At 41.0% G+C, this 12,615-nt stretch overlaps 1 protein-coding gene and 1 non-coding gene across 2 annotated transcripts in view; one reads left to right on the top strand and one right to left on the bottom strand.

Moving 5' to 3' along the window:
* Window positions 1-12,615, top strand: part of UBA2 (ubiquitin like modifier activating enzyme 2) — a 42,208-nt gene that overhangs the window by 23,076 nt on the left and 6,517 nt on the right. Inside the window, exons 11-14 of the mRNA XM_066348581.1 lie at window positions 2,486-2,579; window positions 2,685-2,797; window positions 6,641-6,796; window positions 8,760-8,856. Coding sequence (XP_066204678.1) covers window positions 2,486-2,579; window positions 2,685-2,797; window positions 6,641-6,796; window positions 8,760-8,856 — 460 coding nt within the window. The remainder of the gene's footprint in view (window positions 1-2,485; window positions 2,580-2,684; window positions 2,798-6,640; window positions 6,797-8,759; window positions 8,857-12,615) is intronic.
* On the bottom strand, window positions 1,064-1,139 carry TRNAV-GAC (transfer RNA valine (anticodon GAC)). Its single transcript has one exon. It is a non-coding gene; the product is annotated as a tRNA-Val (tRNA).

The following is a 12,615-nucleotide window of genomic DNA, read 5'->3' as shown; positions in this document are numbered from 1 at the left end:
TTTTAGAGAGGGAGAGATAGGGATATTGATCTGTTCCTGTATGTGCTCTGACCAGGGATATATTCTGCCAGATATTGAGGGCATAGTGTTGATTTTGTTTGAATGTTCTTATCTTTAATTACTATACTGAACTATGAATGTTTTATATTTGAATTCAAGCAATATCATAAAATCTCATTTTAGATTCTAGTAATGTGAATATATCAGAGTAAAATGTTTTACATACTTAAGAAAGCTTCCTGTATACTATAGTTTTGTTAATAGAAGTCAAAATCCTTTTGGAGACAACAACTTTGGGCCAATTTGACCTTGAAAATAATAAAATACCTTTCTGTTGAAATAGTTATAGCTATTTTAGAGGTCGGAGATATCTCAGTTCAAAAATTAACTAGCCTTGCAAGTTAATATATAGTATGTAGTATTTTGCAATTAGATATATTTTGAGGTTTGATGATATTTTTGAATTCTAGTCAATATTTTCTGTAGCTATAAGTGGTATATCTGATACAAAGTTACATGTTTCTGTGATGGTAAAGATTTGCCATGAGTTTTAAAGTAAGAGGAAAAGTTTAGTCAGTGTTAGCAAGTCAACATAATAACTTTGTGTGAGCAAATTTTGGAATTGTAGAATTAGACATTGAAAATGAAGCTAGTAAAATTAGATTTTTGGGATTCTTGTAAACATTAGTCTCTTGAGTATATGTGGTATAAGGAGTAACTATTTTTTAAAAACATTTTTATTATTGTTATAATAGGGATTTGAGAGGTTTTTTTGTTTTGTTTTTTGTATTTTTCTGAAGTTGGAAACGGAGGAGGCAGTCAGACTCCCGCATGCGCCCGACCGGGATCCACCCAGCATGCCCACCAGGGGGCAATGCTCTGCCCATTTGGGGCATTGCTCTGTTGCAACCAGAGCCATTCTAGCGCCGGAGGCAGGCCACAGAGCCATCCTCAGTGCCCGGGCCAACTTTGCTCCAATGGAGCCCCGGCTGCGGGAGGGGAAGAGAGAAACAGAGGAAGGAGAGGGGGAGGGGTGGAGAAGCAGATGGGCGCCTCTCCTGTGTGCCCTGGCCGGGAATTGAACCCGGGACTCCTGCACGTCAGGCTGACGCTCTACCACTGAGCCAACTGGCCAGGGCGAGAGGTTTTTATCTCCATACATGGGCTAGGTAATGAACCCTTGAAAGTGGGAATTTGGCCTGACCTGTGGTGGCGCAATGGGATAAAGTGTCAACCTGGAACACTGAGGTTGCTGGTTCGAAACCTTGGGCTTGCCTGGTCAAGGTACATATGGGAGTTGATGCTTCCTCCTCCTCCCCCTTCTCTGTCTCTCTCCCCTCTCTCTAAAAATCAATAAATAAAATATTTTTAAAAACTTAAAAAAAAAGAAAAGAAAGTGGGAATTTTTACCCTCTGAGTAAAGTCTACACCTAATGGGTGTGATGAGCCAATTGCCCAGGGAAGTAATTAATGGACACTGTGTTGGGTACTCTTAAATATTTCAACTTAATTCTCAGCACAATTTGAGATGTTTATATAATAATTTTTCCTATTTAATAGGTTAAGGAATTTTGGATCAGGGAATTGATTGCCTGAGGTTACATAGCCAGCCGATAAGTATATAAAGAACCCACACCCTGTCAGTACATTTTTCCTTACTTTGGTGCTTCTGAATTATAGGGTAGGATAGTATATTCTCAGGAAAGCAAGAAACCTTGCTGAAATCTAATTTAAAAGAACTAGGATATAATCTCAGGAAGAATATAAATTGTCGGGGGAAACTTGTATTGCCGTATTGAAAAGACATACATAGCAAATGTAGGAGAATAATGTGTATATGAAGGGAATTCAGAGAAGAAAAGCTAAAAGGAGTCATCCAGGTGTTTCTGAGGCTTAAATAAAACAGCTTTGTCAAAAGAGCCTTCTTTTCTTTGTTTGAAAGCTGTGCTTTTCTAACAACCTCCTCATTACAGGCATACCTCATTTTATTGTACTTCACTTTGTTGCATCTCGTGGATGTTGTGTTTTTTACAAATAGAAGGCAAGACCTGCCACCAGCAAAAGGATTACTTTATTATGATTCTCGCTTTATTGCGATGGTCTGGAATTGAACCTGCAGTATCTTTAAGGTATGCCTGTACTGACTGATAGACCCAGGAAAGGATTGCCATTGTCAGTGAATGGAATTGTTTGGATCTATACACTTAGTCTCCAGTTCCTTTGTTTAAGCAGGTTGAGTTCCCAGAAGCCTGGCTCTCTCGAGTTCTTGTCAGATTACATTCCTGGGTCAGAGAAGGTGTTGATGAGACCCTGCCCCCAACTCATCCAATATCCATGCTACTGTAAGGTTTTACCTCTCCCTCAAGGCCATCGCTTGTTGATGGACTGCAGTGTTGCAAACATGTGAAATTATTGTTCTGAAAGTAATACTAATCAAATTAATAAGTTTCTGGGAGACTTGCTAAATTATTTAAATTATTGGCAGGATGACCCATCTGCAATGGATTTTGTCACATCTGCTGCAAACCTCAGGATGCATATTTTCAGTATGAATATGAAGAGCAGATTTGATATAAAATGTAAGTTGTTTTGTACTTAGTGGTATCATTAAAATGCTAAGTTATTCTTTTCTATTTTAACAAACATACGCATCTTTTTTAAAATTTTTTAATTTTTTTTTTTAGCAATGGCAGGGAACATTATTCCTGCTATCGCTACTACTAATGCAGTGATTGCTGGGTTAATAGTATTGGAAGGATTGAAGATTTTATCAGGAAAAATAGACCAGTGTAGAACAGTGAGTATTTCTATTTGTATTTTTTATTCAACCTTTTTGTAAAATAATACATATTTGCAGGGGAAAATTTTACCAAAAAAACCCCCTTAAAACAACAATTTAAAAAATTAAATCAAAACTGGTTTAAAGCAATGGAAAAAATAATTGTTCCAATTACCTTGTGAGTGCTAAGAGTTCTTTATGGGTTTTAAATTTTGTTTGGTTATTTTATAGTCCCCTGTTCTGTTATTTTTTGTGGGTTTTTTTTTCAAATTACAGTTCACATTTAATATTATTTTGTATTGGTTTCAGGGGTATAGTAGAGTGGATAGACAATGATGTCCTTACAGTGTTCCCCCTGATATTTCCAGGACCCATAACTTTTCTATTCTTTGATAATGCTATGTCTGACATCTTTATGAATGAGTCTATTGTATGTCTGCCAGATCTCTCATAGTAAATTGTTTGCTTTATGGTGTATGGTTAGTATTTTTAACTGACTTAGTATTTGTTAACTCTTTGAGTAGTGAGTTTTTTGTAAACCTTTTGAGTGAGGATGTACATGAACATTCGTACTACTCAATGGATTAAAACTATATCTTTGATAATTCTTTTAACCCTTTGAGTAGTGAGTTCTTTTTCATGCTTGCTGACCCTCGGGAGTGGGTTTTTTGTTTGTTGGTTTTTTCCAAAAAATGAAATTAGTTTCAGTTCCAGTTTTATTAACTTAAAATCATGTTTGTTTGATAAACAATTTATGGAAACAAGAAGTACATACATTTACCTTTTTTTAATGTTGGCTTACGTAATGTTGTACGATCGTACTCTGGAAGGTCAGGAGGCAGGAGGTCGTACATGAACGTTCATAACTACCCAAAGGATTTAAGGACACATTAAAAGTGTATTTCTTAAAAGAGGATTTGTGTTTACTTATATCTGGGTGCCTGGGGTCCTATTAATCTGGGATCATTTTTAAATTCTTTAGTTTTTTAATCTACATACGTATTCAGACAATCTGCATGATTCCTATGTTATAATTAATTAAAAAGGAAATTCCATCCCGCTCCTTTAAGCTGCAAGGTCAAGATAATTTTTCTTGTTATTCCTGTGAAGATATCTTTTCCTCTTTCCCTTGCTGGTCCTATTTTTATGTGTCATCTTAACTATATCTATTACGATTAAAGCCACTTGGATAGTGTCTTTGGATTCCTACTTTGATTCTGTATTAAATTGTGTGTCTGAAGATGTTTTGCTTTCTTACCAGCTTAGCAATTCAAAAAACTCCTTAAAAATGTTGTAGCCAAGATTTTTGCTATTTAGGTTCTCCTTTTTACTATAATGTTGAAATTAAATGAATGCATTTACTTTCAGGAATTTCTTCTTTTTTTTTTTTTGTATTTTTCTGAAGCTAGAAATGGGGGAGAGACAGTCAGACTCCCGCATGCGCCCGACCGGCATCCACCTGGCACGCCCACCAGGGGGCAACATCTGCCCACCAGGGGGCGATGCTCTGTCCCTCGGGGCGTCGCTCTGTTGCGACCAGAGCCACTCTAGTGCCTGGGGCAGAGGCCACAGAGCCATCCCCAGCGCCCGGGCCATCTTTGCTCCAATGGAGCCTCGGCTGTGGGAGGGGAAGAGAGACAGAGAGGAAGGAGAGGGGGAGGGATGGAGAAGCAGATGGGCGCCTCTCCTGTGTGCCCTGGCCGGGAATTGAACCCGGGACTCCTGCACACCAGGCCGACGCTCTACCACTGAGCCAACCGGCCAGGGCCTCTTTTTTTTTTTTTTTTAAACAGAACAAAACAAAAACCTAGTTTGCGATGGTACTCTTATGTGTCAGTGCCATTATTGATGTGGTTTTAAAATACTTTAATGTTTTCTTGAAATTTTAGGGAGAAGGAATATCGAGTCATATTGGCCAGTTTGCTATCTTTTATTTAAAAATTTTTTCCTAACACTTTTAATTTCTAAGAACTTTATTTTTAAATTTCTACCTTTTTATAGCAGCCTTAATTTATCCTATTGCTACATTACTCCTTTGAGTTCACCAACACTACCAATTGTTGAAGTTATTAAAATGTCTACTGTTTAAACTGTAACATCTTTCTTAGATCTTTGCCATCTCAGCTCTGTTTTCCCTTGGGTTACTGATACTTATTTCTGGGTTTTATTTGTTCATAGTGAATTTCAGGATGGGTTAATAGTATTAGCCAGGGTATTAGTAGTGTCAGTGATTGTTTTCATTACTGTCAGTTTGCTAAGGCATTTCCCTTTCCAGAGATGCCCATGATCAAACAGATCTGTTGCCCCATTGTCCCTCCTTCTAGAGCTGCCAGTGCCATGACTAGTACCAGTGATACTGTTAGTACAGGTCTCTTCCTACCACTTACTGCTCTGGAGGAATTTACTACCTTAAGCTTGGGGGTATCCATGGGGTTTTTCTCTTTAGAATTAATCTTAACAAATACCACAGTACATGGTAGCCACAAGATGAGAATTTGTGTATCAGCTTTCAGTTTTATGCTAACATTTCATTGTATTCAATCTGGCTAGTATTCGCCACACTTAGTAGAAAAGTGTGAGGTTAGGTCCTTTTTATTTATTTTTATTTTTTTTTATTTTTCTGAAGTTAGAAGCGGGGAGGCAGTCAGACAGACTCCCTCATGCGTCTGACCGGGACCTACCCGGCATGCCCACCAGGGGGCAATGCTGTGCCCATCTGGAACGCTGCTCTTTTGCAACTGGAGCCATTATAGCGCCTGAGGCAGAGGCCATGGAGCCATCCTCAGTGCCTGGGCCAACTTTGCTCCAGTGGAGCCTTGGCTGTGGGAGAGGAAGAGAGAGACAGAGAGGAAGGAGAGGGGAAGGGTAGAGAAGCAGATGGGCACTTCTCCTGTGTGCCCTGGCTGGGAATCGAATCTGGGACTTCCATACACCAGGCCAATGCTCTGCCGCTGAGCCAACCGGCCAGGGCTAGGGCCTTTTTAAATTTCAGTGCAGGTTTTAAAATTTTCCTTGGTTATTATTATATTATTGTTTGGGTTTTAGGGAAATGGTAAATAAGTACTTACAGTGCCAGAAGTACATTATTTTTTTTCTTTACTATATAAATGTTAATATTGTAGTTATAGAAAATTTGAAAAAGGCAAGCATATTGGTTCTATACATCTATGCAAGCATTATGATTAATTGGATAACTTAATGTACTGGTCTTATTGGGAAGATAAGAATAACCACAAGGAAGACACACAAAAGCTGATTTTTTTTTTATCATTTTTCCGAAGCTGGAAATGGGGAGGCAGTCAGACAGACTCCCACATGCGCCCGACCGGGATCCACCCAGCATACCCACCAGGGGGCAATGCTCTACCCCTCTGGGGTGTTGCTCTTTTGCATCCAGAGCCATTCTAGCGCTTGAGGCAGAGGCCACAGAGCCATCCTCAGCGCCCGGGCAAACTTTGCTCCAATGGAGCCTCGGCTGCGGGAGGGGAAGAGAGAGACAGAGAGGGGGAGGGGTGGAGAAGCAGATGGGCACCTCTCCTGTGTGCCCTGGCCAGGAATCGAACCCGGGACTCCTGCACGCCAGGCCGACGCTCCACCACTGAGCCAACTGGCCAGGGCCAAAAACTGATTTAATGATACTGAGATGAGTGTGTCTAAGCCTTATTGTTGTTAAAAAGAAGTTTGGATAATTAGGCTCTTTAAGGTCATTATTTTTCTTATTCTTTTTGCCATCTAGAAGGTGATATTTAAATCCTTTTCATTGGCTGTACAGTAAATAAGACAGTAAATTTTAGATAGTGTGATATATAAAATTGTGACTTAAATTTCTGATTTCTGCTTGTGTTTTTTTCCCCTCCAAAGATTTTTTTGAATAAACAACCAAACCCAAGAAAGAAGCTCCTTGTTCCTTGTGCACTGGACCCTCCCAACCCTAATTGTTACGTATGTGCCAGCAAGCCAGAGGTGACTGTGCGACTAAATGTCCATAAAGTGACCGTCCTCACCTTACAAGATAAGGTCAGTACAGAGGCTAGTTCTCTTTTAATTTGTTCATTTTCTTTTTCCTGAAAATACCCTCAAGTTTTTTTTTTGTTGTTTTTTTTTTTTTGCCTTTTACTGTGTTACTTCAATAACAAACTAAAAGCCATATAATTACTCTGAAAGACTGGTTACTGAGGTATGTTGCTCTGATATCCTCTGTCACTTTACTCTTTGGGGTCCTGCTAGCTGTGTTCCTCTGTGGTTCCTGAATATGTGCCTCACGTCCCGGAAAGGAAAGTGCTGTATTTGGCTGGAAAATGCACCACAGGTACTACAGAGGTGGTGTAGTATATCCTGGCAAGCAAGAGACTGCTCGCCATGTGCCCCAGGTAGTGTATAAAGTCTGTATTTTTTGGCAGGCAGGAGGTATCCTAAATGGTTGGGTTAATGTCCTGACTCCTGTGTGTTAAAGTTAATACCTGGGGAGATGCAGCATTTATATACCTCATTCACCTGTAGCACTCCAGAGTGAGGGAAATGGTGGTTTAGGATGTGGTCTGGTTCTATGGCCTGGTTTTTAGGTTCCTCCTAAACTGGCTAGTTTAGTTTCTTTATTAGGGAACTTACCAAAAATGGCCCCAATTGGTATTATGTCCTACTTTGGTATCACTTCAGATTGTTATCTGATTAGATCATCGTCATTTATATGTACCTTTTAGACCTTCATGGTCCTCAAGGCTACTTAAGAGGGAATGGCCTTTCTCCCAGGAATAGATGCACAAGCAGGTTCACTAGGTCTCGTGTTTCACAAGGGTAAACAGCAGGACTTGGAATGCTGGCCAGCAGAGTGTGGGGCAACCTCAGGTGCCCCACCTTCTTTCTTAGGAAGTAATTATAATTGCTATGTACTCATTCTTGAGCTTAAAGGCAGTTCTGCTTATTTGTAGAGTAAACAGACCTTTAGAGAGGGCCCCCCCCCTTTTTTTACGAGCAGGTAGAATCGACAATATTGTCACTTTTTTTTTTTTTAATTTTTTATTCCTTTTTAGAGAGAGAGAGGAAGAGAGTGAAAGAGGGGGGAAGAGCAGGAAGCATCAACTCCCATATGTGTCCTGACCAGACAAACCCAGGGCCTCGAACCAGCATTCAAGGTCTAGGCTTTTTATCCACTGCGCCACCACAGGCCAGACAATATATTGTCACTTTTGATCCATCTTGGAATTTAAAGCAAAATGTAACTTGTGAAGGTGAAGACCATCTGAGAATCAGGTTAATGAGAAAACTTATAGTTGTAAAACAATGCCAGTACAGCCTGACCAGGCAGTAAGTGGCGCAGTGGATAGAGTGTCAGACTGGGAGGCGGAGGACCCAGGTTCGAGACCCTGAGGTCGCCAGCTTGAGCACAGGTTCATCTGGTTTGAGCAAAGCTCACCAGCTTGGACCCAGTGTCGCTAGCTTGAGCAAGGGGTTACTCGGTCTGCTAAAGGCCTACAGTCAAGGCACATATGAGAAAGCAATCAATGAACAGCTGAGGAGTTGCAACGAAAAACTGATGATTGATGCTTCTCATCTCTCTCTGTTCCTGTCTGTCTGTCCCTATCCCTCTCTCTGACTCTGTCTCTGTAAAAAAAAAAAAAAAAAAAAAAAAAAATCTGCCAGTACAGGGTTGTTGTGAAGACTAAGAGGAAATGTTATGGTTCTAGTTCAGTACCTGATCTGCAGAAAAGGATAAAATACCAACAGCCAATCAAAGCATTCTCAGTCCCCCATTTGTAGGAAGTTATATTTGATCTTCATTGGTGGTCAAACATGGGGATGGAAAATGGGCATGAAATAATTGGGCAAATTCCTACTGCTTTCCCACTTGCCCTAAGGTAACATAGAGCAGCTTGGCTCTTTTCCCATGGAAGGGAAATTAAGACCCTTTATGGAAAAATGTCTGAGATTTTTATGGTGTTTAATTGCATATATTAATATTTTGAATCTTTTTTTCCGGTAGATTGTGAAAGAAAAATTTGCTATGGTAGCACCAGATGTTCAAATTGAAGATGGGAAAGGAACAATCTTGATATCTTCAGAAGAGGGAGAAACGGAAGGTTTGATGCATTACATTTATTTCCTCCCATCCTTTGGGTAGAGATGTCTAAATGAAGGGGGTGCACATTAGTTTGTCCATTTACTGTATCTGTTATTCAGTATCACAGCTGAATGGGGCATTGTGTGGTCAAGGAGGTGCTCTCCCAAGATGGCATTGTCTTGATTGGATCACAACAGTTCCAGTTTGGGGAACTCCATTATTGTCAGTATGTCCCAGGGACTGTCAATACCCAGAGCACAGTCACCGTTTACAATGATCCCAATGTCCTCTTCAAAGGAGCTGCTTTGCCTGTATCATGGATCCTGGGAGCTAGATTAGTAATGAGAAGGTGGCTGTGCTGTTAGGTCAGAGTAGGTAATCTAAGGCTGTTAGGTGTTTGGTTCAAGGGTGGGAAAGCCTTGATAGCCGACTCCTCTTATAGAGCAGAAAGTAGTGCTAAAAATCTGTGCCTTGTTTTGGCTTTTTAGACTTTGTTAAAGTTCAAGCAGGCCATCTCTTTTGTTAATGAATTTATTATAGAAGGTTCAGTGTTTGATTCTGTTTAAACTTGCGTAATTTGGATTGGTTCTGGTTATGCCTCCTTCAGATTACATGCCAGTCTGGGCTTAGAAGCTCTCACACCTCTTTTGTCACTTTGGCAGCTCAGAATCTCTTGGGTTATCATTTTAGCTGATTTCATATTCCAGATTTTGCTAGTGTACCATTACTTTTAAAATCTGGGGGCAGGCCCTGGCCGGTTGGCTCAGTGGTAGAGCGTCGGCCTGGCTTGTGGGAGGCCCGGGTTCGATTCCTGGCCAGGGCACACAGGAGAGGCGCCCATCTGCTTCTCTACCCCTCCCCTTCTTCTTCCTCTCTGTCTCTCTCTTCCCCTCCTGCAGCCAAGGCTCCATTGGAGCAAAAATGGCCCGGGCACTGAGGATGGCTCTGTGGCCTCTGCCTCAGGCACTAGAATGGCTCTAGTTGCAACAGAGCGATGCCCCAGATGGGCAGAGCATCGCCCCCTGGTGGGCATGCCGGGTGGATCCCGGTCGGGCGCATGCGAGAGTTTGTCTGACTGCCTCCCCATTTCCAACTTCAGAAAAATACAACAACAACAAAAAAATCTGGGGGCATTGTTATTTATGTACCTATTTCTTCACTGGTTATTTATTCAGTACACTTCGCCAGACCTTCGTGGGGATTCAAATGTTACGTGTTCTTTAAATGAAAACTTAGCGTCAGGATTCTTCTTGGCTGTAGTTCCTGTTCAGATTGTTTGCGCTATTAGGTCATGAGTAATTGGAGGCCATGTTTTGGCTGGGTAGTAGTCTATTTTAAGAGTCTAGTTGAATATTTAGGCCTCATTCTAGCCAGCTGTCTTCACCAAAGAAAAGTTTGTTCATGACTGTGCTGGCCTTGTAGTTCTAGCCAGCTCTTTCAAATGCTAGAACCTTAAAAATAGAAACTGGTCAAGAATCTCAGTGGTTGAAATGTGTCCTTCTCCACCAACTGTGCGTGCTGCTGAGGGTGAAATGGCATTTTTTCAAATACGTGGAGAGCCCTATATTATAGGCGTAGTCAGGTATTTTCCTAATTCAGGGTTGATTATAAATAACAGTAGTCTCTGGTTTGAATTACTTTATAGCCTGGAAGGAGAAGAGAGATTATCAGCTAGTGTACTTAGTACAGTCTAAGAAATACTGTGGAAAAAGAGTGTATGAATTGAAACTTTGTGAAAGGAAGGTTAAGATTAGTCACATGAGAAAGGACTCTTGGGCCAGTTCTTGAAGAAATAAGGACCCTTTGGGCAGAGAAGGGAGTGTCTGTTTGCATTGGGCGGAATGAGTAGCTTCTACAAAGGCATGACTTATAAACCAGCAAAAGACTTTGGGAATGGCCAGTTATTGTGTCACTGGAAGGTGGGGTGCTGTGGAGTGGCAGTGCTGGTGCATTGGACGTGCACTGGAGGACTTTCTGGGTCGACATGGAATGTGTACTTATCTCCTCCCCGGTATCTTATTCCCTCCAGTGCTTAAGCAGTGAAGTAATGTGCTTACCTTCTACTATAATCTGCAGAGGGTGAGTTAAGGGTGTGAGAGTAGAAACAGGAGCCTATTAGAAGAAGAAAAAATGAGGGGAGTGAGGGATTTTAACTGAGGTAGAAGCAGGTGACAAAACTTGAGATTTGTAGGTCAGGATTCAGGGCGCAGGTGAAGAAGAGCAGCATTGTTAGGCCTCTGAGACAGTTGCCAGGACACAGGCTTTACAGATGATGCTAATAACCAGGATAGAATGCACAGGAACTGTTTTTTTATTGTTTTTTGTGAGACAGACAGAGGGACAGAAAGACAGGAAGGGAGATGGATGAGAAGCATCTACTCATAGTTGAGTCACCTTAGTTGTTCATTGATTGCTTTCTCAAATGTGCCTTGACAGAAGGAAGGGCTCCAACTGAGCTAGTGACCCCTTGCTCTCAGGCCAGCTACCTTGGGCTTTAAGCCAGAAACAATGGGGTCATGTCTCTGATCCCATGCCCAAGCCGGCAACCCCGCACTCAAGCCCGTGACTTCAGGGTTTTGAACCTGGGTTCACCGCATCCCAGATCGATGCTTTATCCACTGCGCCACCACCTGGTCAGATAGAAACTTTTTCTTTTTGAATATGTTAGGTCTGAGGAGTTTGTAGGGAGTGGGGAATGTATGAAAGTTCTTGGGATGGAAGTATGGGAGGAAACTATTAGTTTTCTAAAGACATTCTAGGTAGATAAAAAAGTCAAAATAAGAGTAAATATTTAGCCTGACCTGTGGTGGCACAGTGAGTAAGAGCATCAAGCTGGGGCGCTGAGGACCCATATTTGAAACCCCAAGGTCGCTGGCTTGAGCAGGTCACTGGCTCAACTGGAGTCCCCCAGTCAAGGCACATACACAAAGCAATCAGTGAACAACTAAAGTGCCGCAACTGTGAGTTGATGCTTCTCATCTCTCTCCCTTCCTGTTTTCTCTCAAAAATAACTAACTACCGTATTTTTTGCTCCATAAGACGCACCTGACCATAAGACACACCTAGGGTTTTAAGGACGAAAATAAGAAAAATATACTCTGAACCAAATGATGTGTTAAAATATTTAATAAAATGCCGTTTTTTTCGCTCCATAAGACACACGGGTATTTTCCCCTCCACTTTTTCCTTTTTCAAAGACTATTTCTTTCATTAAAAATTTTATTTTTCATTAGCTTATGTATAACATTATATTAATTTCAGGTGTACAACATAGTGGTTAGACAATTCTGTAATTTACAAAGTGTTCACCCCCCTTGGTCCAGTACCCTCCTGGCGCCATACGTAGGTACTGCGGTATTACTGACAGATGCCCTGTGCTATAGAGGAAGCGGTGTTGTAGGTGAGACTTGATTGCTTTTATAGGTCAGGAAGGAGGAGCGTTTGAGCATGAAGAAGAGAAAGCATAATTAAGGCAGAAAGGCTCTAGAATAGGTGACACCACACTTTTGGTTGGAGGAATTGTTCTTCATTGGAGTATTTAAAGTTCGGGTAGCAAAGGTTTAATGAGTGATGAGAGTGATGACTGGGTGCTAAGAACGTTCTGCATACTGGAGATATTCAGATGAAGCAGAAATGACATGTGGAAAATAGAACTGGATTGGAATGTTTATTTTTGGGAGGCCCCACCAGCTCTTCATTGAGAAATATTGAAAATTTATGTTGAGAAATGAAAATTTTATTAAAGGTTTCTCATATTTCTGAATTATAAATTATAAAA

This window comes from Saccopteryx leptura, chromosome 9, assembly GCF_036850995.1.
Source record: "Saccopteryx leptura isolate mSacLep1 chromosome 9, mSacLep1_pri_phased_curated, whole genome shotgun sequence".
NCBI lineage: Eukaryota > Metazoa > Chordata > Mammalia > Chiroptera > Emballonuridae > Saccopteryx > Saccopteryx leptura.
This window is presented reverse-complemented; position numbering and strand designations above follow the sequence as displayed.